General features: G+C 39.1%; 1 protein-coding gene across 4 annotated transcripts; it reads left to right on the forward strand.

Moving 5' to 3' along the window:
• Positions 1–9,877: 9,877 nt before the first annotated feature.
• LOC126279027 (cytochrome c oxidase subunit 4 isoform 1, mitochondrial) lies at positions 9,878–19,817 on the forward strand. 4 transcript variants are annotated; one of them, XM_049979418.1, is made up of 4 exons: positions 9,878–9,980; positions 10,625–10,830; positions 19,117–19,309; positions 19,388–19,817. In XM_049979418.1, exons 2-4 carry the CDS (start codon positions 10,636–10,638, stop codon positions 19,522–19,524), a joined length of 525 nt encoding a protein of 174 aa, XP_049835375.1. In that variant the 5' UTR covers positions 9,878–9,980; positions 10,625–10,635; the 3' UTR covers positions 19,525–19,817. The 4 variants fall into 4 exon arrangements, with proteins under 4 accessions (XP_049835375.1, XP_049835377.1, XP_049835378.1 ...); XM_049979420.1 differs by having other exon boundaries at positions 9,913–9,984; XM_049979421.1 differs by having other exon boundaries at positions 9,958–10,161.
• Positions 19,818–25,832: the final 6,015 nt, after the last annotated feature.

Here is a 25,832-nt window from a genome sequence, read left to right on the forward strand (position 1 = left end):
CGTCAGGGCGTGAGGTCTCCACAGTACATCGATGTTGTCGCCAATGGTCGGCGGAAGGTGCACGTGCCCGTCGACCTGGGACCGGACCGCAGCGACGCACGGATGCACGCCAAGACCGTAGGATCCTACGCAGTGCCATAGGGGACCGCACCGCCACTTCCCAGCAAATTAGGGACACTGTTGCTCCTGGGGTATCGGCGAGGACCATTCGCAACCGTCTCCATGAAGCTGGGCTACGGTCCCGCACACCGTTAGGCCTTCTTCCGCTCACGCCCCAACATCGTGCAGCCCGCCTCCAGTGGTGTCGCGACAGGTGTGAATGGAGGGATGAATGGAGACATGTCGTCTTCAGCGATGAGAGTCGCTTCTGCCTTGGTGCCAATGATGGTCGTCTGTGTGTTTGGCGCCGTGCAGGTGAGCGCCACAATCAGGACTGCATACGACCGAGGCACACAGGGCCAACACCCGGCATCATGGTGTGGAGAGCGATCTCCTACACTGGCCGTACACCTCTGGTGATCATCGAGGGGACACTGAATAGTGCACGGTACATCCAAACCGTCATCGAACCCATCGTTCTACCATTCCTAGACCGGCAAGGGAACTTGCTGTTCCAACAGGACAATGCACGTCCGCATGTATCCCGTGCCACCCAACGTGCTCTAGAAGGTGTAAGTCAACTACCCTGGCCAGCAAGATCTCCGGATCTGTCCCCCATTGAGCATGTTTGGGACTGGATGAAGCGTCGTCTCACGCGGTCTGCACGTTCAGCACGAACACTGGTCCAACTGAGGTGCCAGGTGGAAATGACATGGCAAGCCGTTCCACAGGACTACATCCAGCATCTCTACGATCATCTCCATGGGAGAATAGCAGCCTGCATTGCTGCGAAAGGTGGATATACACTGTACTAGTGCCGACATTGTGCATGCTCTGTTGCCTGTGTCTATGTGCCTGTGGTTCTGTCAGTGTGATCATGTGATGTATCTGACTCCAGGAATGTGTCAATAAAGTTTCCCCTTCCTGGGACAATGAATTCACGGTGTTCTTATTTCAATTTCCAGGAGTGTATCATCTTAACATAATTTTTCAAATTGACGTGTCCTATATCATGATGTGCTTTGCTGTACAAATTGTATGATCTACAGGACCAATAATAAATCAAATCAAATGACAAAAACTCTTCTGGCTGGGATGGGATATCCACCAAATAATTAAAAAAGTTTACAACATAATAGCTCATCCTCTCTCTCTCATAATAAACAAATCCTTTGAAGAAGGTTACTTCCCTGATCTCTTGAAATACGCGGCAGTAAAACCATTGTTTAAAAAAGGTTCAAAGGATGATATGGAAATTATCACCACATCTCTGTAATCCATGTCATTTCAAAAATATTTCAAAAAATTGCTGCTTTACAGATACAAAGCTTCATCACACAGAACGATATCATTTCACATAACCAATTTGGCTTCCAACAAGTCAAGAACACAGTAGATGCGATAAATGAGTTTATCGAAAAAATTACATCATCACTAGATAGGAAAGCTAAGATCACAGGAATATTCTGTGATCTTACAAAAGCATTCGACTCTGTAAACCATGCCCTGATGCTTTTCCAACTCAACAGGTATGGAATAAGGGATGTTGCTTTAAAATGGTTTGGATCATATCACTTGAAGAGGAAACAAAGGGGAGTAATCAAATCAAATGGAGCAGATCATGTCTCTGAGTGGAAAACTGTGTCTCAAGGTGTTTCTCAAAGCTCAACCATTGGACTAATTTTATTCCTGTTCTATGCAAATGACTTGCCTCTCAATATAAATACCCATTTAACTTTGTTTGCAGATGATACTTCTGCCCTAAATGAAAATGAAAAGTCTGACAATATACCACAGTGTCATGAATATGTTAAGTAACCTGTAAACATGGTTCAGTCAAAATAGCTTAAGGCTAAACATTTCAAAAACCCGATAGGTTGATTTTAAAACCAAACATTCAAAAACTGAAGAAATCAGTTTCACTAACAACAATCAAAAACTGGAAGAATTTGACTCAGTCAGGTTCCTGGGAATAAACTTGGACAGAACATTGAGTTGGAATTCTCATATACGTAGAATATCTAGCAAATAAATTAAACAGCCTTGCATTTGCAACGGAAATTTTACCCCGTGCCACTGATATGGCCACCAGGAAAATAGCATATTATAGCTACTTTGAATCGGTTATTCGATATGGAATAATTTTTTGGGAAATCTGGGGAAATGTTACACAAATTTTAAAGTCACAAAAAAGAATCATTTGCAACATGTGCTCTGCACAACCGAGTCGACCATTATTTAAAGACCTAAAAATATTAACTGTGCTCTCTTTATACATCTTTGAGGTGGTTCTTTTCCTACACAGCAGAGCTGATCTATTAAAAAATCATTTTGAAGATTCATATGACACAAGACATAAAGAGAACTTTATGCTCACCTCTCATTGCTTAAAAATGCGTGCTCAGACTTCTCAGTATACAGCCATAAAAATTCACACCACAATAAAAGGGTGTGACATAGTGAATACGAAGATAAATATTTTAAAAAGCTAGTTACATGATTTTCTAATTGAACAATGCTACTACTCTGTGGAAGATTTCATGAAGGACAAAGGGATACTTTGAGCTGGATCCCTATAATGGAACAAAAATTTATGATATTTAAGTAGATGTAAATACTGTAAGTTTGACAAATTGCAAGTAAGTAAATGCTCCACAAAGTATTATTGTAAGTGTGACACAATTTTAAATAAGAAAATTATAACCTTGGCATGTCTCCTGTACATCAGACATATGTCCTGAAATTGTGTACATTATGAGATGAGTAAAACACATTTCACATTGTCCTTTTGTGCCTCCATGGTGAACTGAAAGTTACTGTTAATGCCACTGTGGTGTTCCAAGAACACACCCAAGGGGCTAAATGACAATTGTGTCATCAACATATTGAAAAAAACAACAACTAGGCTTTAATGGCACTGTATCTACAGCAATATCCTTAAAATTCTCCATGAAGAGGTTTGCATTAGCTGGAGCTAATGGGCCATCCACTGCAATGCAATCCATCTGATCATAATTCTGCCCACTGTAGAGAAAATGAGATGTAGGAGTGTGTCTAAATAGCTCAACCATATCACTTACAAAGAACTGGGATACTAGGTCTAAAGAGTCATTGATAGGCGCATCAGAACTGACCATAATGTCACCTACACTAAGTCAAAGACAGTTAATTTGACTGATAAAATCTGCTGAGATTTTAAATATGATGTTCACAGTGTGTCCCACATGTGGAGTGAGGAGATTGGCCACGTTCTTCACCAGCTTGTATGTGGTGAACCAATGGTGGACATGATGAGTGGAATGGTGTACTATCCTTGCAGATCTTCAGTAAGGCACTAGCAGCATGTAGTCTAGGTTCCTGTAAGAGGTGATTCTTGACCACACTGTCTTCCACCAAAGAGCACTTGAGAATTTTGGTTGTCTTTGTCATTATTCTCGATACCAGTTTGCATGAGAGTTTCTGGGAAGTATCTTCATCCAGTAACATGCAGATCTTCAAATCATAGTCCACATATTCCATAATTATGGCTGCATTGCCCTTGTCAGCAGGAAGGACCACAATGCTTTCATCACTGTGTGATGCTCACAGATCATTGTGCTTAGCCCAAGTCATATTGGGTGCTGGTAACTTTTCTTTCATAAGAATATGACTTGTTTCACACTGTATTTCATCCGCTCTTTCAGTTTGGAGCTGGCAGACTGCCTGTTCAATACCACTTGTTATTTTGCCGACAGTATTGTCTTGTGCTTTTGAAATGGTGTGAAATTAAGTCCTTTCGTAAGTCCCCACATTGTACCTTTGTCTGTATCTCTCAGCGTCAAGTTGATGAAAGTCCTTTCTCAGAATCTGTGGTCTGCAATGTGTTGTCATTGTGAAAAGCAGCTGAACTTACTTTTCTGCCTCACTGTAGTTGATTTCTGTGATGACATTTGTTGGGAAACTGTAGCTGCATTAACTTGATCCCAATCCAAAGCTGTGAGGACCCTTGATAGTTGCAGATGCAAGGCTGTAAGAGCATGTCCATTTGCATCCAGCTGTTGCCTGGTGCTGTGTATCCTTTGTCACAGTAGTGCAAAGCTGGCAAGATGAACTCAATTGCTCGACAGTTCATTTTAAAGCACTAGAGTTTGAAGTTCTTCTAAAAAGCAGTGGTATTCACAGAGAGCTGCCTAAATCTGTAGCGGACAGCAGTGAGGCTTTTGGGGCAAATATAAATATCAAAAGGGCAGGTGGAGGTAATGTATTCATTGCAGTAAACAGAATGTTAATATCTTGAAGATATCCTGTGAAATGTTACTCACAAAATTTTAGAAGTATTAAGTGAGGTAGCCACGTAAATACTACAGCATCCTATGCATTGCTCACACAATGTCAGTTAAATAAACATTCTTCCTGCACTCCATACATGATTTTAATGGAAAGAAAATTTAAAATGTGATGCAATGGGAAGTGTGCTCTGCCATGTACTTCACAGTGGTTTGTAGAGTATGAGAGTATGGTTGCAAATGTAAGTATCATACTTTTTGGTAGATCTATGCATTCGGAAAGAATAGACTTTTTTCATGAAAAAGTAGTCTGCATAATAATTAATGTCAGTATGTGAACACAGTGGAGGTGCAAGAACATACTGGCCCCAGAAGGGACACAGGTGTTTACTTTTCATGAGTTAGTCCCCCCACCCTCCCCTTCTCCACAGATCTGAAAAATTTGACTAATGAAATCCATATTTTTTAATTAACTTCAACAACTACCTTGTTGAAGTTTTTTTATTCTATACAGCATTTCCTCAAGATAGCTTATGGTACAAGTTTATTTTTATGATCAATCGTTTTCCTCAATCCCAGCCCACTTATTGCATTATATATTGAACAAACAATTTTTTAACATAGTATTGGTTGTTTTTTCAGCGTTTGACTGAAAAATAAACATTTTAAAAAGTCAGTATCATATTGTTAGTGACAGAACTGAACTAGATGGAAGACAGTTGCATGAATTTTCAATATTTGCTGCCAAAATTGTCATCACTCAGCTTATATTACAATATTACACTGTATACAACCTCTTTCTTTACTGTGTAATGAAACTGCTGACAAAACTATATCCTCTTGGCTGAATGTGGTACTGCAGCCAGAAAGCTACACATAATACAGGAATTTGCCTCTGAAATAAAAATTCTTGATCTCAATTTTTATTCCAATTTCAACTCTGCATATTTCACAATTTTATCAACACATCCTTTAGCGATAAGGTTTAAGAAAGGTTCTATCAATCAATTTAGAAAGCTCATGTTAAGGACATCTGGAATCTAATAGTGAAAGCCTCTTTAAGTATTCCCAAATGCTGCCAAAATATTGTCTGCCAGGCTGTCAATATACTTCATGAACAGCAAGGGTGCCATCAGACTTCCCTGGGGTATGACTGAGATTACTTCTACAGCTGTCAATGACTCTCATCCAATCTAAAACGCTGTGTCTTCCCTGCCAAGAAATATCCAATCCACTCACAAATTTCATTCCATGCCCCATATCGCCATATTTATGTTAAGAAGTACTGGTGTCAGATGCCTTTCAGAATGGAGGAATAGTATGGCTACCTGAGAGGGGAGAAAGGTACAGAAGGGAAAAAGATTAACAGTTGCTGTGGACAGACAGCTTGTTAGTAGTCATGCCCACATAGAATGCAGCACAGTGGTTGCAGCTAAGGTGGTAGGTAACATAGCTACTTTCACAGGTGACTATGCCTTTGACAAAGCAGGACATGCCTGCATCAGGACTGGAGTAGGTAGTAGTAGGAGGATGTAGGGACAGGTTTTGGGTCTAGATCTATTACAGGGATGTGAGCCATGAGGCAAGGGGTTGGGATCAGGGCTGTAGTGGGGACAGGCAAGGACATTGTGTAGATTGTGTGGGCAGTGGAATACCACTGTGAGAGGAGTTGGGATGGTATTTCTCATTTCAGGGCTCAATGAGATATGGTGAAGACCCTAGCAGAGACTGTGATTCAGTTGTTCCTGTCTTCGCTGGTATTAAGTCACAAGGGTGGTGCTCTTTTGTGGCTGGACAGTGGGATTGTGAAGGGTGGTAAGTGACTAGGGAGACAAGGCACAGTACTGGGAGAATAATTTCAGTCTGTCAAGGCCTCAAACTACAGATACTATGACCATTGGCAACTGGGCTGTATGGGAGGGATTACTTGATGTGGAATGTGTGGCAGCTGTCAAAGTGGAGGTATTGTTGCTGATTGGTAGGTTCAATGTGGATGGACATACTGATGTAGTCATCCTTGAGGTTTATTTATTTATTTACACGTCAAGTTCCGTAGGACCAAATTGAGGAGCAATCTCCAAGGTCATGGAATATGTCAGTACATGAAAGTACAACATAAAAGTAATAACAGGTAAAATAAAATGTTTATGAACCCAAAAAAGTCAAGCCATAAGGTTAAGTAAATGCAATCAACAATATAACATATAAATCAGCTCAATTTTTCAAAGAACTCATCAACAGAATAGGAGGAGGGACCCATGAGGAAACTCTTCACTTTCAATTTGAAAGCATGTGGATTACTGCTAAGATTTTTTAATTCTTGTGGTAACTTATTGGAAATGGATGCAGCAGTATACTGCACACATTTCTGCACAACATTTAAGGAAGTGCGATCGAAAAGCAGATTCGATTTCCACCGAGTAGTCACTGAATGAAAGCTGCCAATTCTTGGGAATAAGCTGATATTGTTAACAAGAAACGACTGTAAGGAATATATAAATTGACAGGGTAATGTCAAAATACCCAGACTATCGAACAGTGGTTGACACGAGGTTCACGAACACCACTTATTGTCGAACTGCCCGTTTCTGGGCCGAAAATATCCTATTAGAATGGCAAGAGTTAACCCAAAATATAATACCATATGACATAAATGAATGAAAATAAGCAAAGCTGACTAATTTTTGTGTCGAACGATAACTTACTTCAGATACAATGTTGAAGGTGGCTTGTTGGGCTAGGTGGGCCATGTGAAGCAAATGGGGGTTGATCAATGAATCTGAATCAGGTGAGGGGTTTAGGATTCTGGGTGGTTAGGAGAGATGCGGTAGTTTCAATAGTAGCAAGGCCATGAGCACTGGGGATGTTAAAGCAGAGGGAAGTGGCATCAACAGTGCTGAGCAGGGCACTGGGTGGAAATGAACAGGGACTCTGGAGAATTGCTGGAGGGAATGATTGGTGTTTTTTTTTTTTTGGAAGGGGAGGGTAAAGGTAACAGCACGAAGGCATTGATACTTAACGGCAGATATTCTCTCTGTGAGAGCATGGGGTGTCCTAGGTGGTTAGGTTCATGTACTTCAGGAAGCATGTAGTGAATGAAAATAAGCAAAGCTGACTAATTTTTGTGTCGAACGATAACTTACTTCAGATACAATGTTGAAGGTGTCATGTTGGGCTAGGTGGGCCATGTGAAGCAAATGGGGGTCGATCAATGAATCTGAATCAGGTTGGGAAGTGGGGAGTTCGTAGTTGTCGGGGAGGGGTGGGGGGATGAGGAGATTCAGGAGAGAGATACTGGGATGGACCTAAGAATTTGAGAAGAGCCTGGAGATACTGTTTGATTTCTGGGATGAGGTCATTGTGGCAGGTCCTGCATGTGGACATATCTGACAATTGGCAGAGCCCCTTTGCCAGTTAGTTCCTGTGGTTGAAAACTACAGAGATGTAGTATACAGTTGAGATCAGTTTTTATTTGGTGGATTGTGGTTCTCTGCACATGAATGGGCACCGCAAGACTGTGGCCAAGAAACAGCTGATCTGCTGCCCAATCTGATATTTCACTTTAATGACTGTAGCACTGCCAGTGCCATCTGGATTCTTTGTGCAAACACCAGCTTTTCTGAACGGCCTAGGTACAAACTCTCCGTGCAACATATCTTGATTCCCTTAACTATCAGGCCTCAGCCTTCACTAGTCTCTGTCCTCCGCCTGCTTGTCCCATTTCCTGCTCTCACTACAGTACTACATGTCTTTAGTTCCATCAACATGCCTGCATAGTTCTCTCTCGTTCTTCTTCTTCCCCTCCTCCTCCACTCCCCCCCCCCCCCCCCCCCCCCCCCCCCCAGCCTTTGTGCCTGGAGATTACAGTGGCTATGTGTGAAAGAGTTTTGGTTGTGCATAATTTTGATAAACCGATATCTGAATATTTCTATCATTCTTTTCCACTGTGCCTGTCTGTGAATCAGTGTACTCTACATTGTCTGTAGCAATCTATCCTTTCCATATTGTTGTTATGACAATGGTAACAGTATGATTGGGGAACTTAAGTATAGTGAGATCAGATTTTCTCCAAAGTTAATCACTCTGGGGCCAACTCTTTTGGTTGACAGAAGGATCCAATTATAAATGCACACCCAACCTTGATACTGAGTTTTGTCAAACCATGATGCTTGCAGTTTCTTTGCATCGCAGTGGATTTGGGTTTCTACATGCAGTTTTGATTTGCATCTCAATGGATTTACGTTACTAGTCAACTGTGATGAATACCACCACTTGCATTAGCTTACTGTTTTGATTAATGCTATTTTGCCCCAAAAATCTCGCTCCTGTCAGTTTCATATTTTAGTCAGCTTTCTGTATATTGCATTACAAGAGTTCCACTGCTTTTTAGGAATGCTTTCAGATCTGGAATTATGTTGTTGAGTGCTTCAGCATCTGATCACTGGAATTTTAACAGTGTCATATATGGATGGCATTTTTTTATTATTTTTTTGCCTTACACTAGTACTTGGCATATTCTACAGCTACCATTATCTGTTCTGGATAGGCAAAAATAAACTTGTGGGCACTCCATAATTGGGTACCCGGCAGAAGCCCCAACTCAATCAGGGGAACCCTGCAATTCTTAACCCAATGGTGGAAGTCTAGGAATTCACAGCCTATATTTTCATAGAACCTTCAAGACTCGACCTGATGATCCTCCCACTCTTTGTTGCCATTTCCCTAATGGGCGCCAGTATTTGTTGTGTGTTTGAACTGTCCATACCATTCTGTGCTTGCTTCTTCCTGACACAGGGTGCAGCATTCTTCCCAAGAAGTCAAACCATTTCAGGGGATGACTGTAATGCCCACTACTACTCAGACTTCCGACTTACCCCACTGACAGTCAAATCATGATACATCCTGCACTTCCTGTGATGGAAACAGAGTATTCACTGCTCTGGAGATTATTACAAATTGATGAACGCACCAAGGAATGAGGGAGGGGGGGGGGGGGGGGGGGGGGGACCTTCCAACAATGCAATTTTTTACTGTTTTCAGGTAAGGAGTCGACTGAGTGTAATAAATGATCACATGTGAATAAAAAAAAATTTTTATTGTACCTCATAACGAACGAAACTTCCACTCCTTGTTCAATCGCACTTCTCTGACTTGAACGTAAAATTATTAACTGTATGTACATAGGGTTAAAATTGCCACCATTGTAATGTACGATAATGCAGTCTCGACTTAATATTTTTCGGATGAAATTTTAGTCAAGCCATTCCTCTGATACTTTCAATTCCTAATGCAACTCAAGGAATACTAGAACCACTGATCTCCATAATATAGAGATCACTGACTAGAACTTAACTACCCAGTAGCTATAGATCGAATGAAGTATCGATTTCCCAATCGGATATTTACGTAAGGTATACTACTTTCGTCAGTAGCTATTCACATTTTGTTAAATTAAGTTTTAGCAATGAATGTTTCTATTTAAATTCGTAGAAAGTTTTTTGGATGTTGAAGAAAATATTTACAATTATTGTTATTTCATATTATGTGCTTGTTCTCACTACACATGACTGACCTTTCCAGACCCTTTCACCATCTTGGGATTACAGATTCCGAACGGTAGGTAAGAAGCTCTGCCGTGTTAAATAGTGTGGTTGACGTAGTATTTGCTCTCTTTCGTACCAGTGAATTAAAACTACAATTTATGTATACGAGGTGATAAATTTGGAAAGAACTGTTTCCCCTATTTTGTGAAGTTTTCATCATATCCCATAAAGGAGCAAGGTTAGAGCCGGAAATTGTACGTTATATGTTTTTAAGGTGTTTTATGGATGATAAAGAAATGTGTGCCTCCTTTACATGTCAAGTAATTTTTTAACTACGTAACAGCAATAATGTATTTCAATAATCACTTCCCGGGTTTTAAGGAGAGTCGTCATAGTTTGGATAGTGAGTAAAGGATGTACGTTAAATAAGTTTAAAGACACGCTTGGATATTGCTCAGTATTACAAGCGGATGGTATTTCATAGAACCGTGCTTTATGGAATGTTATTTGTATGTGACCGGAACTTGCTGAGTGGCCAGCACCGAATTCTTGTACAGGAGTTGTCACGTTATTTTACGATGTGTTAAGTTAACTGACAGTTCACGGATGTTGATATTGAGCGTCTAAAATAAATTAACAATTTATTTGTAGCTCCTTTTTTATAAAGTCGTAAGACAGCGTACTTGTACATTGTACATAAAACTCGTTTGTTCACAGGTCTTACTGCGATGGCAAGTCGTTTGCTAGCATCTGCCCTTAGGGAAACGCACCTAATACAGAAAGCTGGAGTAGCGTCCTATAGAGCAAAAATTGGGAACCGAGAAATTGTAGGATATGGGTTTAATGGCCAGCCAAGTTATATGGACCGAACCGACTTCCCAATGCCAGCCATACGATTCAAGGAGACAACACCAGATATTGAGGTAAAGTAACAGTGAGTAAATATTTAATAACCTGAGAAATTGGGTAGAAATATGACTATGTTGGACAATTACACATGCAGATAGATTTTAATGATGGTATCATTCATTTCCGGGCAGGTGTTAAGTCCCAAATTGGCCACTTTTTACACAAGGTCCTCACAGTCTTGCCTCCATTCCGAATAGTTAATTTAGTTTCATTTATATCACTGTAATTGAAATACAAAACACTCGTGAGAAAATTGAGGGTTGTGGAGTTCAGTGTATATGTAAAAAGCACACACTGTAGCTTTCTGCACAATGTTACAATTTTTTCATTTTCAAAAATGTGGCGACAGTAAAGTTGTAGTGGTACTAGCAGCTGCCATTTGTATATTTCCAGTAATTGCTCAGAACTCTCTGTAGGTTACACATGATGCTCGTAGTGGACATCTAATCTGGATGAAAGTAAGCTATCATATTTAGTTCTGTAAGGCTGATAATATCTGTACATACTTTGTGATCTTTGATGGAAAATAGATATATTTTTAAGCATTCTTGATTACTGTGGTCTTCATTCGATTGAGGAATTGTTAGTCGATGGCATGAATTGCACAATTTATGCAATTATTGGTCTTGTTAGTCTCCAAAAATTGTTTGAAAATTAATCATCGGGTGGGTTGACTGTGTGGTGGAAATTGGGTTACGAAATTTTGGTTGGGATGGCAAATCAATTTGTAGCACAGCTTGAAGTCTACATTAGGTTGGAAGGTGACAATTTGGTTGTGAGGTGGCGAAGCCAATGAATGTGAAAGCAAAAAGTTTGGTTGTGGTAACAAATTGACAGGTAACAAATTGACAGGTAGCAAAGCCTAATGTTTATGTCCAAGCCATACTGAACAATGCAAGGGGGTTTCGACATCTAATTTTACTGGAAATTGTTTTGTGCATTCTGCAGTTTATCATAAATCTTTCATCAAGTTGTTCATGGCATATTTTACTCTGAATTGACAGTTTTCAACTGATCCATTTGATGATGTAAACTCCAAATTACACATTCAAAACAATGAAAAATTGCTTACTCTTAGATGTTTTTGTTTTGACTGAAAAATTGTTTTTAAAATTCATTTTTAATTTTCAAAGTATGTTTTGTTTCCCGTGCTTTGTGGAACATGTGATGTCTTAATTGAGTGAAAATATTTTGAAGTCTTTGTGTCCTCCAGTATATGACAGCAAGAGTGAGTCTCCTTAGATCTTGAGTTTGTCATTGAGTCATGGGTTTGATATAAGTAGTCTCATTATTGTAAAGTTTGGCAAAACTACAGAATACAGGGAGTGTTGATCAGTGTGCTTTTTCTTTATTACATCTACAATGACTCTGTGTTTTGTGTAGTAGGTGGGAGGATAGTTGTGCTGGTATTAACCAAAGTGAGGTGAAAGTGAAATGGTGTGTCTTTTTCATCACAGATTTGGAAAGTTTTTAGGATTTGTTTTCCCGTGCTGTCTTCCATTTATTGGAATATATTGAGACCAAAGTTATGCCCAGGTTGTGACATGAAGTTAGCTCAAATTGTTAGCAATACAGCAACTGCATAGTTTATAGTGTTTTAGTAAATGCCACTTCTACTTTGTCAATTCCCTCTGTCTCCTCAAAGCTGTCATCCTCTGCTACACATTGCACATCTTTGATATGTTAATGTCAGTTTAAGAGATTAACTACAATTTATTACTACAGAACAAGTCATCAGCGGGCAACTTACTTTTTGCTGCTTACAACCAGCTGTGGAAACATTCACTTGTGGCATTCTGGTGGAAGATAAAGCTTTCAGATAAATATCTAAGATCAACTAGTTATTTTACCAATCACTTCTGTGTAAAAGTTATATTTTCACAGTTACGGACTTGGTCATCTTTATTTGCTTCGTTAGCTACTAACATAACTTGTCACTTTTGAGCCTAAAGTAGACCTGTGGTTGTACGACAGACAACTGTCACCATACCCATGTATATATATATATATATATATATATATATATTTTTTTTTTTTTTTTTTTTAGTAGTTCATTGTGACAGTTGTTAATTTTACCAACTCGCATACAATCTATCACGTACTAATCTAAAGTAGGGACTGTGATGTGCCCCAAAGAAGTTTCACAGTAGCCTCTGTTTAATGCTGATAGTTCAATATATCTGAATGAATTGATATCATAAGAGAGATAAAGTCAATGGGGAAACAGATTTTCTGCTAAGTGCTTTAGTAGCAATGTCAGGAAAGAATATGCCCAGAATACTGGCAGCTGCACTCACATTATTAATTGAAAGGAGATGAATAAAACGTAACTGTTTTTTAACAGTGATCAAAACTGAAAAGCTGTACAGATAATAGGTTTGCTATTTAGGGAAGATCACGTCCACTCCGTTTGACTATAGCTAAATGTGTTCCAGGACGTCTTAATAATCAAATCCTTGAACATAAACTGTAGGATGTAGTTATTTAGGCTAAAGTTATGTATTGGACCACCTCCCTCTCTGAGTGAGGTGGTGCAGTGGTTAGCACACAGGACTCGCATTTGGGTGGACAACTGTTCAAACCACACCCAGCCGTACTGATTTAGGTTTTCCATCATTTCCCGAAATCTCTTCAGGCAAATGCCAGGGTGGTTCCTTTGAAAGGGCACAGCAGATTTCCTTTCCTAATCCGATAGGACCGATGACCTCGCTGTTATCTATAGTGGAGCCCTATGTCTGTTAGGTTGGAATGTGACATACAACAGATGGATGTCAAACAATTTTGAATGCGAAATATTGCGAAAAGTGGCAAAGGCAGACCAGTAAACAATCATTCAGGAACCTTGAAGAATGATGAACCAAGTAAGATACCAAACAATGTAGCTGCACGTAAATGCTTAGTTTTTAAAATGTAGTGGCGACAAGTGTTCCAACAGTTTTTGTGCTAGTACAGACACAATTCATGTGTCCTAGTGTGTCCACACATTGCATCAGTGGTGTTGCAGTCGGACATCATTGTACAATTTGGGTGTTATGCTAGGAAAACTGGTAATATATATCTCTAGAGGAGATAAGTTTATGCGTAATATCAAATTTAAGTGAAGATTATGGCTGTCAGTATCATTTAACTATCTTGAAATCTACTATTGTTAAATTTGAGTGAGGAACTTTACATGGGAGAACAAAGCATTTCAATGGTTGTTGTAGTAAATGCAGATTACAAGAGGTGGTGCGTTCTACATGACTAAGTTTAGTTGCATTTTGTTAAATTTCTCAAGCAGTTAAATATTTTCACATCAGTTCTAATACACATACAAAGATAGTTGTTGGCTTATTGACTTACATGCTATTGTGAATTTACTGAAGTTGTAAAAATGTGGACATTTTGTAGGCTCCACATAAATAAAGTTGTCACTGTAGTGCATCTCTGGTGTTAGATTTTTTCAGCTCATTCAATCTTGTTCAGTGAATTGAACTTCCAACTTATTGCTTGAATGGTTGTTCAGTCATCTACTCTCATATCTTTAAGAAAATTCTGGAATAAGCAAGCAGCTGCTTGGTGAACTTCTGTTTTAGATATTGTGCTGTATTATTTGATTGGTGCTACACTCAAAAAAACCTGCCAAAAGACTTGTGTTTTCTGTAGACAGGCTCATTACATTGTGGCAGGAGTTGTCAACTTATATATGACTCAGACCAAAGATGGCAAAGTACGTACCTCTAGGCATGTAGTCTATTTGTATCAAAACAGGCATGTGTAAAGTGCATGCCTTCATTGTGGTGTGAAAACTGTGAAGTGCATGGACAGAAGAAGTTACTGTCTGGTGAATGTAACATGGTACAAATAACAGATCTAACTACAGTTGCAGTAGTTATGCAGAGATTGCACAGTATTAATATGGACAGCTGCTGTGTACCAGTCCCTGGAGTGAAGGCACAACCCCCACAACAGTAATGAGAAACAAAAATGATAAAGTATGGGTGTTGCGAATGTAACTATATTTAAATAAAACTATTGGTCATTAAAATAATTAATGGCTAGTACTACTTGCTGAATAAATTAGTTGAAACATTGATGACATCCCCAGTCCAACAAATCAGTGATGGTGTGTCTGCTTTGTGTACTCTGCTGTATTGGGGGTTAACATAGTACCCCTCTATGTAGAGAAGAGTGTTCTCCCGTTAAACCACAGGTTCTATGAGATTAGTTATAACCATATTAGTTTTTATTCCTTTTACATTTAGTGGCTTCTGTTGAGGTATTAAAAAAAAACAGCATTTTACCATGAACCCAAGTACCATTAAGTGTTGATACTATCAATATACCATGACACACAATTTTTTTCCCCTTCAATTTAGATCTTAACACCTAAAAACTTTGAGCTCCACCATTGATGACACAACTTCTAAAACAAGTAGACGTAAAAAGAAGAGAACTTTTTGCAGTGATTAAAAAGCTTGTTGATGAGAAGAATATATAAGGTTTCAAAATCTGGCAAAATGGCAGGATGGAAACTTGGGTGTTCAGTAGTTGAAAAGTATTTGTTATAAAGAAAAACGATTATAAAAGACAAAAATGCTGGTTAAGATGATACCATCTGCTGTAAGCAAAGTTGTTTGTTTGCAATTTTGTGATCAGTATCTGTAGTGAATACAGAATATAATTTCAGTGAAATTGTTAGTAAAAAGTGATTTGACAGTAAAAAGCCATACTTTGAAACTGGCACTATATTATGCATCACACAAAAAAGCAGCTAGAATTTTCTTGATCAAGCCTGTTTACCATCCACCAACACCCATTGAGATTATCTTCATCTAAGTGCCTTGCAATGACTAATAGGTTAAAAAGTGATAAGTGGTCTACAGACTGTGCCATAGCCATACTTCAAGAGACAATAGAACTTCATTGGTCATTATCTGCAATAACATTTGGAAAGGAGAATCTCTCTCTCTCTCTCTCTCTCTCTCTCTCTCTCTGGGTGCAAATCTTTCGATTTGGCGCCACTTCGGTGACTTGCACGGTAATGGAGATGAAATAATGATGATTAGGACAACACAACAGCCAGTCCCTGAGAGAATAAAATCTTTGACCCAGCCAGGAATCGAACCTGAGCTCTTAAGATTGATGTTCTCCACCGTATTTACTCGAATCTAAGCCGCACCTGAAAAATGATACTCGAAATCGAGAGAAAAAAATTTTACCTAATATTAACCACACCTGAAATTTGAGACTCGAAATTCAAGGGGAGATAAAAGGTTTTAGACCACACCTCCAAATCGAAACAAAGTTGGTCCATTGTAACAAGAGACACAATTTAGGTCAAATGGATGAAGATACAGCTACAGTAGTTTGGTTCGAGTCTTAAGCTTAACAGTTTTACCAAGTAGCCATTGCTATGTGCCAGGCACTCCATCAGTACTTACACAGGTACCCTTCCTTTTCCACATACTTCGTCTGGTTTGAATCAGTTGTTTATTTTGCTTTGATCTGATAAGTGACGTTCTCTTTGTTATAGGTGTTTACATCACTCTAAGCTCAAAATGCATTATTGTACTGAGTCATAAATAAAAAGGGGGCAAGAGACTGCTATTTGTTGTTACTTACACTGCTGTTTTATTTGATAATGATCAACAAGAACCAAATAATAAACTGCGTATGATAGATGTTCTGAACGTGAGTTCAGCGGGGGAAAAAAAATTCCGTTTGAGAATCTTGGCAGACGCCTCTTTAGTACATCACATTCTGCACAGAAATTAGTCATCTTAGATTTAGAAATCTAGTCAGTTGCCATGCTTCATTTCTGACTGTATCACTATTCAGCATAAGAATAATACAAATATAAACATGACATGACATGATATGTATATTCTTCAGTGTTTGCTGTTGTCTCACTCTAGTTTTGTAGTTTATTAGGCAGGCATGATTTAAATGAGATAACAGCAAACATGAAAGAATACATGGCATAATCTTTACATTCTTCTACCTTTTCTTTCAGTTTATTTACTAACGCAGAGGTTTAGGTGCCAGTATTTATCTTTGTGCCTGTGTGGTACTATATATATTAGATGGCAGAAGTTAGTTGTGGCGGCACCTACCAACATTTTTCAGAACTTCTGCTCACTTTGTACTCGATTCTAAGCCGCAGGCAGTTTTTTGGATTACAAAAACCGGAAAAAAAGTGTGGCTTAGATTAGAGTAAATACAGTACTCAGCTACCGGAGTGGACTGCCTTCAGGTGTTGACATGCTGTAGCCGATGTTAGGGCGGAATATTTTTAAGGGGAAGAGTGTAATTATTTCAAGATACTTGAAGGCCTGGTGAAAGTCTTTCAATTGGTTGCCACTTTGGTGACTTCATGTACCTATCACCATAATCCTGTCAGATGAAAAGGGGCCTACTGTACGTCAAGGAAGCCAAACCACACGGCATTCTTTGCAAATCTTCACACCACTGAGTGGTGATGGGTAGGCACAAACCCTCTTGCCGACTAAGATTCGATCCAGTGACCTTTCGATTTTTCAGGCACATGCTTTACCACTAGACGTCCAGGCCAGAGTATGAAGCAGAGTGGGAAGGGAGAAATCTTGCTTGCAAGGGACAGGACACCTGTTACCAATTGTTTTGAGCAGTTCATGAGTGTCATAAGTTACTAAGAGTTCTGTAGCAATGCCATCACAACCACCAAAATGCTCTAGCAGGGTGTACATTTACATTTATACTCCGCAAGCCACCCAACAGTGTGTGGTGGAGGGCGCTTTACATGCCACTGTCATTATCTCCCTTTCCTGTTCCAGTTACATATGGTTCTTACATATGGTTCACGGGAAGAACGACTGCCGGAAAGCCTCCATGTGCACTCGAACCTCTGATTTTACATTCGTGATCTCCTCGGGAGGTATAAGTAGGGGGAAGCAATATATTCGATACTTCATCCAGAAACACACCCTCTCGAAACCTGGCAGCAAGCTACACTGCGATGCAGAGAGCCTCTCTTGCAGAGGCTGCCACTTGAGTTTGCTAAATGTCTCCATAACACTATCACACTTACCAAATAACCCTGTGACGAAATGCGCCGCTCTTCTTTGGATTTTCTCTATCTCCTCTGTCAACCCAACCTGGTACGGATGCCACACTGATGAGCAATACTCAAGTATAGGTTGAACGAGTGTTTTGTAAGCCACCTCCTTTGTTGATGGACTACATTTTCTAAGGACTCTCCCAATGAATCTCAACCTGGCACCCACCTTACCAACAATTAATTTTATATGATCATTCCACTTCAAATCGTTCCATACGCATACTCCCAGATATTTTACAGAAGTAACTGCTACCATTGTTTGTTCCGCTATCTCATAATCATACAATAAAGGCTCCTTCTTTCTATGTATTTGCAATACATTACATTTGTTTATGTTAAGGGTGAGTTGCCACTCCCTGCACCAAGTGCTTATCCGCTGCAGATCTTTCTGCATTTTGCTGCTCTTTTCTAATGCTGCAACTTCTCTGTATACTACAGCATCATCCATGAAAAGCCGCATGGAACTTCTGCCACTATCTACTAGGTCATAACACTCCCCTGTGGCACGCCAGAGGTTACTTTGTCTGTAGACGTCTCTCCATTGAGAACCACATGCTGCGTTCTGTTTGCTAAAAACTCTTCAATCTAGCCACACAGCTGATCTGATATTCCGTAGGTTCTTACTTTATCAGGCGACAGTGTGGAACTGTATCGAACGCCTCCCGGAAGTAAAGGAAAATGGCATCTACCCGGGAGCCTGTATCTAATCTTTTCTGGGTCTCATGAACAAATAAAGCAAGTTGGGTCTCACAATCGCTGATTCTGGAATTCATGTTGATTCCGACAGAGTAGATTCTGGGTTTCCAGAAATGAAATGATACGCGAGCAAAAAACATTTTCTAAAATTCTAAAACAGATCGATGTCAGAGATGTAGGCCTATAGTTTTGTGCATCTGCTCGATGAACATTCTTGAAAACTGGAACTACCTGTGCTCTCTTTCAATCATTTGGAACCTTCCGTTCCTCTAGAGAGACTTGCGGTACACGGCTGTTAGAAGTGGGCAAGTTCTTTAGAGCACTCTGTGTAGAATGGAATTGGTATCCCGTCAGGTCCAGTGTGTTGGTATGCTGTGATTATTTAATTACATTGGAACATGTATAGATATTTTCACTTAACAGATTTGGTATGGCCTTTTGAAAGTAGGAACTTGATTGAATTAACTAGATAGTATTAGCCAAAATTACTAAAAGTATTTTTGTAATCCTGTGTGCTGTGTTTTAGGCTCTGCGACAGAAGGAAAAGGGTGACTGGAGGAAATTAAGTATTGAAGAGAAAAAAGCTCTCTACAGGGCAAGCTTTTGTCAAACATTTGCAGAAATGCAAGCACCTACAGGAGAGTGGAAATCTATTATTGGATTTACTCTCATTGGCGTCTCCCTTTCATTGTGGATTTACATGGCAATGAAACTATGGGGTAATTGTTGTTTTGCATTATGCTGACTTTCATGGTTTTATTGGTTTTTGTTATTAATTTGTTGTTGATTTCTTCCAGTGTACAAGCCTCTGCCGTCAACATTTACTGAGGAGCGCCGGGAAGCCCAGCTCAGGAGAATGATTAACTTGCAAGTGAATCCTGTTGAAGGTCTGGCTTCCAAGTGGGATTATGAAAAGAATGACTGGAAGAAATGAACATTTTGATTGTTATTAGCTTCTGTCATGTAGTGTAAAGATATGGACGGATTCCCTTGAAATTCAATGTATAGTAAGCCAGAGTGGAGAATTATAACAAATGTTCCACACGGGTGATATTTTATTTGTGTACACAAATATTACTTTAAAGATGCAAATTAATACAGTATGTCTGCTGGACAAATGTTGAATATTTTGTGTCTGCTGAGATTGATTGTTGCATGATTTGAATTAGTATTAAAATCAGCTGTTCCTATAAAAAATTAGGCAATAAAATTGTTTTAATCACTGGATTTAATTTTTGCCGAAAGCGTAAGAATTTTGACTATATGATATGGAAATTGTGCAGTAAGAATTATTGGTGCAGATTTACTTTGTCAGTTGTAACTTAAGTGTCATCAGTTATTACTCTACTAATATCTAATTTCATGTGAAGTTTATTAATCTCCATATTGGTGCATGGCTGGTTATGTCTGAGTAATATTCTCTGAGACAGTTGTTATTTGTAGGGTGTGGGGTGTGACTTCTGCTCTTTTGTTGTTGACATTATTCTAGTCACTAATGTATGTTGTATTACAAACTTCAGGAAAAATATTGTTTTGTGAATTCTGGAATCTAGTGTCATTGCAAAATGATAATCAGTACTTCCCCATCAATTTACATGATAATGGGTATCTCATTGCTGCTCCAAAAAAACTGTCCCTAGTGTGGATGCCATATTAATCATAAACAATGTGTAGAAAATTAAGAAACAAATGTTTTCACTGTATGTATTAAAATCAGCCTCTTCAGTTAGTTAAATATACACACTGCAACATCCAAAGCTTATTGCAGATACTGAAACCAATTAAAAAGGAAGGTAGCATTCTTATGTGACGAATTCCTATGTGAATACTGTGACCTCTGCAGCCTGGTTAACTAGATGTTAAGCATCAACAGCAATGTGTAGGAAACTAGTATGGAAAGGTTTATTGCTGGGGAACAAAAAATGTTATAGCACTTTACAATTAGTAACTGTGGTATTTTTTTTGACATTGACTTGCTGTTTGACAATATTCCTTTATTAGTTCTGCATTGCTGTCAAAACTATTAAATTCTTTTTTAGTGCTGTGATTTATCTGATACACTGGCAGCTGATTTAAATGCAGTTTTACAAACTAGTTTCCATAGCAGTGGAACTGCAGTTTTCCATTGTCAGTACTGCATTTGTAAAAACCTGATTTTCTCATTCACTTAAAATTTAAATTTGGCAGTAAAATAAAAGTTCCTACAGAAGTGCTTCCTTAATTTCAAATATAAGATTTCATAGGGTCTGCCCTGATTTGACATAATATGGTAGGATTGTGTAGCATTTGAATATGAAGAGGTAATTACACTACAGTTGTACTGTTCTTTTGAAGTGAGTGTTGAATTAAATTTGAGTGATGCTGAGCTAGATAGAATTTTAAATATTTGAAGGTTTTTGTCAAATACAGTAAAAACCTGTATAAAGGGGTGTGATGTAAAGGAATGAGGTGGAAGGTTCACAGAAAGAATATGTGCGCACAAGACAAAACAAAACTGCCTTAGAATATTTTTGAGAAGATTTGAAATTGTTTTTAGTTTTGTTTTTCTGTCAGCCTCCACATTGTTTTGAGACATACTTAGCATTTCATCTTGCTGACACAAGTTCTTTAGGAGCTGCTGTTATCATTAGTATATAGCACAAGAGGTATGTCCAGAAAGTGTTCATAGATTCAGTGACCTACATACTGTGAGTTTAGAACATTGTCAGTGGAAAGTGTAGGCTCAGATTAAAGTTGCACTGCAATTTTACAGCTGTGTACTTGACAATCTTTAAAGGATAAATTGTGGAGGCACGACTTAGTGAAATGAGGTCAGTGAGATGTAAAAGTGCAAATAAGGAATTTATGTCGCATGTGTTGAGGAATAAATCTAGGACCTAAAATTAAAGTCCTCATATCAGAAAGTTGCAACCTTGATTAATGATAGCTATAGGGTAGATAAGATGCGGCAGTGCTACAGAAATGGCATGCATTCAGAAGGTTTTCAGTTTCCACCACTTACATTCTGAGATACTGTCAGTTTCATATTCAACACCATTTTCCTCCTGTGTATTCTTGGTATAAATCTATTAAATCAGCTACACTATTGACAAATAATATTTTTGCAATTCATCAGCAGAATAAATGTCTGTGCTAACATTTAATGAGTCGACCAGGCACTCATAACTGCATGGTTTTGATAACAAATTTGTGAAGAGTTTAAAGCGATTGTCGAATTGCTTGTAATATCAGCCTGAAGCAGTAGAATTCACTACAGGTGAGTGGCTAGTTCACTGTCAGTATTTTGTCAATAATGTCAGAATTAACCTGAAAATAGAAATAGCTGTGTTGAATGGGGAACTTGATGTGGTTCTTTCTGATATTTGAAGTGAACAGATGATGTTTGCTTTAAAATCTTTGTTTTGAATATGTAGATCAAAAGTTGTAGCGGTATCTTTTAATCAAATACTGCATTAAAATGGTGTGGCCTCGAATACTGCATTAAAATGGTGTGGCCATCTACATAAGTAAATTACACATAAATAGCTAACACACAGTACTATTCACTTTTAAAAGGCGAGGCCTTGTTTTATTTAGGTACAAAGTAAAAGCTTGGTTGCCCTCATAAATTCAAAATTTTTTAGAGTAAAGTTGTTAACATAAGTTTAATTACATTAGTGTAAGTTTTAGGGAAATAACATAAAACCATGTAAAAAGTGTGTTTGTGTTATTCGTACAGTTGTAATTTTCAGCCTACATTTATGTGGGAGAATCACATGAAAATAGTACTGTAAGTTTGTTTTAATTTGTTTCATTGTATCTAGGTGTAAAATCAATTGATCATGTGTAGATATTCCAGCAGATTAGTTAAATGGTTGTTTCGCAAAAATTGGAGTGTTTCATGATAATTGTGGTTTATGGTTTAATTGGGGCAATTGCAGTGGGGAAGAGAATGGGGTGATTAGTGGTGCTCGCTATTCCATAGAATTGTACGTTATACTGGCAAAACAAGAAACAGGTGGTGAAGGCTTGTGCCCTTTAGGCATCACTAATCATGGTAATTGAACGGAGATATCTGAATGGGATAAAAGAGAAGGGGTGCTGGGAACAAACAGTGAGCAAAGGCCAAAAGGAGAAATTGTATTACCAACTTTAAAATTCAGTTAAACAACATTTAACTTTGCTACTAGAATTAGGGAAGGAAAAACCTCGTATAGATTTAGAGAAATGTACGGTGCAGTAGAACAGTGTTAAGAAATTTGAATGGAAGAGGGAAAGAGTTCTGCTGCTAGGTAGCACCCACGAGATGGAGAGGGAGTTGTAGGCCAGCTATGGGGGGGGGGGGGGGGGGGGGGGAGAGGGAAGAATTAGATGCAGACTAAAAGGTCACAAATTTTTTGAAACAAAGTGCTAGGCTTACCCGGGTCACAGAAAGCTTAGGACAAATGTTAAGGATTTTAACAAAGAAGAGTTATTGATGGTAGGTGGTGCTTAGAAACAGTTTGGCTAAAAATGAAAAATATGGCATTAGAAGGAAACTGAACAAAATAGCATCAACTGAGCAAATGTGTGGTTTTTGTGGAGGTTCTGTGGCAAAGTGACTAGCCTTGGCTTAAATGTGCATAAAACCCTTACATGGAGCTGAGAGGGCTCCTTCACATGGATGCAAAATCTTGTAGGTGCTGTTCTAGCAGTTGCTATAGGAAGCTGGGGATATACTTCTCATTGTGTCCTATACCTGAATCAGAATAAGGATAAGTTAGCAGGAAACAAGAGGAGGACCCTTAGCACAAAGGCAAATCGCTGTTATGAGTCAGGTGAGAAACTGACAGTAGGACAATAGGAAATTAAATTGACTGACTCCCAGTTCATCTTCTGGAAAAAATTAGTCAGCTTGCTTCATTGGAATGTTAGGGGGTAACAAATAAGATAAATGAGAATGTAAACATGGTCCAAGTAGGACGTAATCAGATCATTATCCATGCAATTGGCTAATTTCAAGTGGGTCAGCTTCAAGCACATGTTTTAAGTTTCACACTTCATTTCATATTTAGCAGAAAAAAAGTGCTTGAAACTGACCCACCATTGAAATTATTGGTGTTACCACTGTTTGATTAGTCTCTGTACATTTCGGAAACACACTCGAAGAAAACAGTGACCCCCCAATTAATTGAAAAACTACTGAAGATTCTAGAGGTAGTTTAACAGTGTTGAATGTTGTGACGTTTACAATGAACCTAATGTTAACTCTCAGTTCAACGAATTTCTTAATAAGTGTCAACCCATTTTTTAAGTGTAAGAAACATGTCTCCAGCTACATTGGAACATGCAGCTACATATATGAATCGGTAAGATGTGTATTCCACACCCCACTTTGGTAATGTCAAACCTCTGTTGTTCGGGTCTAATTTCCCTCTGGCTTGGTTAACATATGCAGTGCATGTGTTGCCAGCAGTGACAAGTACGTAATCACAGTTGCACATTTAGAAGCAGCAGTGACAGAAGAAATAGAATATTCTACCACAAAATTGGTACACACCACTAAAGGAGGTGGTTATACAATGTCACTGGTGTTTTGACTGCAGAAGGTTTCTAATGACAAGTAGCTAGGTAACCAGCCCCCATCTGAAATGTTGTGAGCCTTAACTGCTTTAACTGGCTCTGATCTGCTTCCTGAGCAGTCACTACATGTGGTGTGATTCAGTGAGTTACCTGTTCGTATTTGTGCAGTTGTGGTAACCCAAGATGATTTGGCAGAGAAGGCTGACATGCTGGTAAACATCCTGTCTGAATGCCAGCAGACATTGAAATTGAGATTATGACTGACAGTGGTCACAGAACACGTGTTAAAGTAGCAAGTGCTGCCACAAGCAGTGAAATGCATATGAGTGCAGATGGGCACGTGCAGGAGCAAAGGGGAATAGTCAGAAGATGAATTCGCATGCTTGAACTTTTGAGTTGTCGGCACAGCAGCGCAAATTCCCCTGCTGTTAAAAGCTTACTCCCCAGCGGTGGACTGAGTGCTGGATAGATGATCAGCATAGATTTGATGTGGCTGTTCAACAATGGCCCGGGTATTACGGGTGTTTTGGTGGTGCAGCTCATGAGGGCACCTCTCCTTGCTGTTTCCCAAGACATAGACAGATGTCTAGAGGACTCCAATGTTCATAAACAATGTAAGTCAGTATGCAAATACAACACAGTCAGCACACAGGTTATTTGTGCATGATTGCGTGTGTGGCAAAAGAAGCTTGTGAATTCAGAGTGTGAAGTGAGTGTTGTACCTGTCACACCAACATAGCATATTCTCACTGCAGTGAACAATTCATGCATTGAAACTTATGGTGAAGAGAGAATTACAGTGGATTCGAGTCTTCAGTATAAGCAGTTTCTTCTCATTTTGAGTTGCCTCCAGCTATAGTCAACTGTCATTTAAATACAGTGAGCTGCAGTGTCATCTGTGCTGTTAAATGAGAAGTCAATTGTGCTTGTACAACAGTGTGGGAACCAACCAGGTGTGTTGCAAGATGCCGACAGAAACTGATTCTGTAGTCGATGACGATCTTTTTGACCACACACTTCAAGAATGTCCAGTGCTCACCTGTCCGACTGCCACCAATGGGAAGTGTCACCACTTGACAATGCACCATATCCGCTCCTCCCTTGGCCAACATGTCACAGCCCGTCGGAGGAGGTTTCCGTCTCAAGTTCTTGCCAGTGCAAGCCTGTTTCGAAGAGCTGTTAAAAGCGGGTATTGTAATTAGATCGATAGCCCTTGGGCATCACCACTACACATTATGTGCAAACAAGACAGCTCCTAGTGATTATGCATGGATTACAGGACACTTAATGCCTACACAATTCCTGATCCTTACCCTGTGCCTCATGTTACTGACTTAAAACAGTGCCATCATTCATATTCAGGTGTTAAGTATGGTTGATTGGAAAAAGGCATTTTTGCAAATTTTGGTGGTGCTGTATGACATTAAAAAAAACTGTTGTGACGTCTTTTGGGCTTTTTCTGTAGGTTTATACCTTTTGGATTCAGGTACACTGCACAGATGTGGCACTGTTATGCATGAAGTGTTTTGCAGGTTGCCATCACTATTGTTACATGGGTAATATACTCATATTTTCATCTACAGTTGAGGAGCATTGATTCACCTGTGGCAACTTTTTGCAGAAGTACAGTGTGTTTATTAGTACCGCAAAGAATATTTTTGGGAAACGAGGTGCAATTTTTGGGGTACGTAGTCTCATCAG

The sequence above is a fragment of the Schistocerca gregaria genome, chromosome 6, assembly GCF_023897955.1.
Source record: "Schistocerca gregaria isolate iqSchGreg1 chromosome 6, iqSchGreg1.2, whole genome shotgun sequence".
In the NCBI taxonomy this organism is placed as follows: Eukaryota; Metazoa; Arthropoda; class Insecta; order Orthoptera; family Acrididae; genus Schistocerca; species Schistocerca gregaria.

Excerpts from the sequence above, each read along its gene's own strand:
- LOC126279027 (XM_049979418.1), top strand. The coding sequence starts at position 10,636 with ATGGCAAGTCGTTTGCTAGCATCTGCCCTTAGGGAAACGCACCTAATA. Across the intron at positions 10,831-19,116 it reads AGACAACACCAGATATTGAG|GCTCTGCGACAGAAGGAAAA; the intron begins GTAAAGTAACAG and ends GCTGTGTTTTAG. Across the intron at positions 19,310-19,387 it reads CATGGCAATGAAACTATGGG|TGTACAAGCCTCTGCCGTCA; the intron begins GTAATTGTTGTT and ends GATTTCTTCCAG.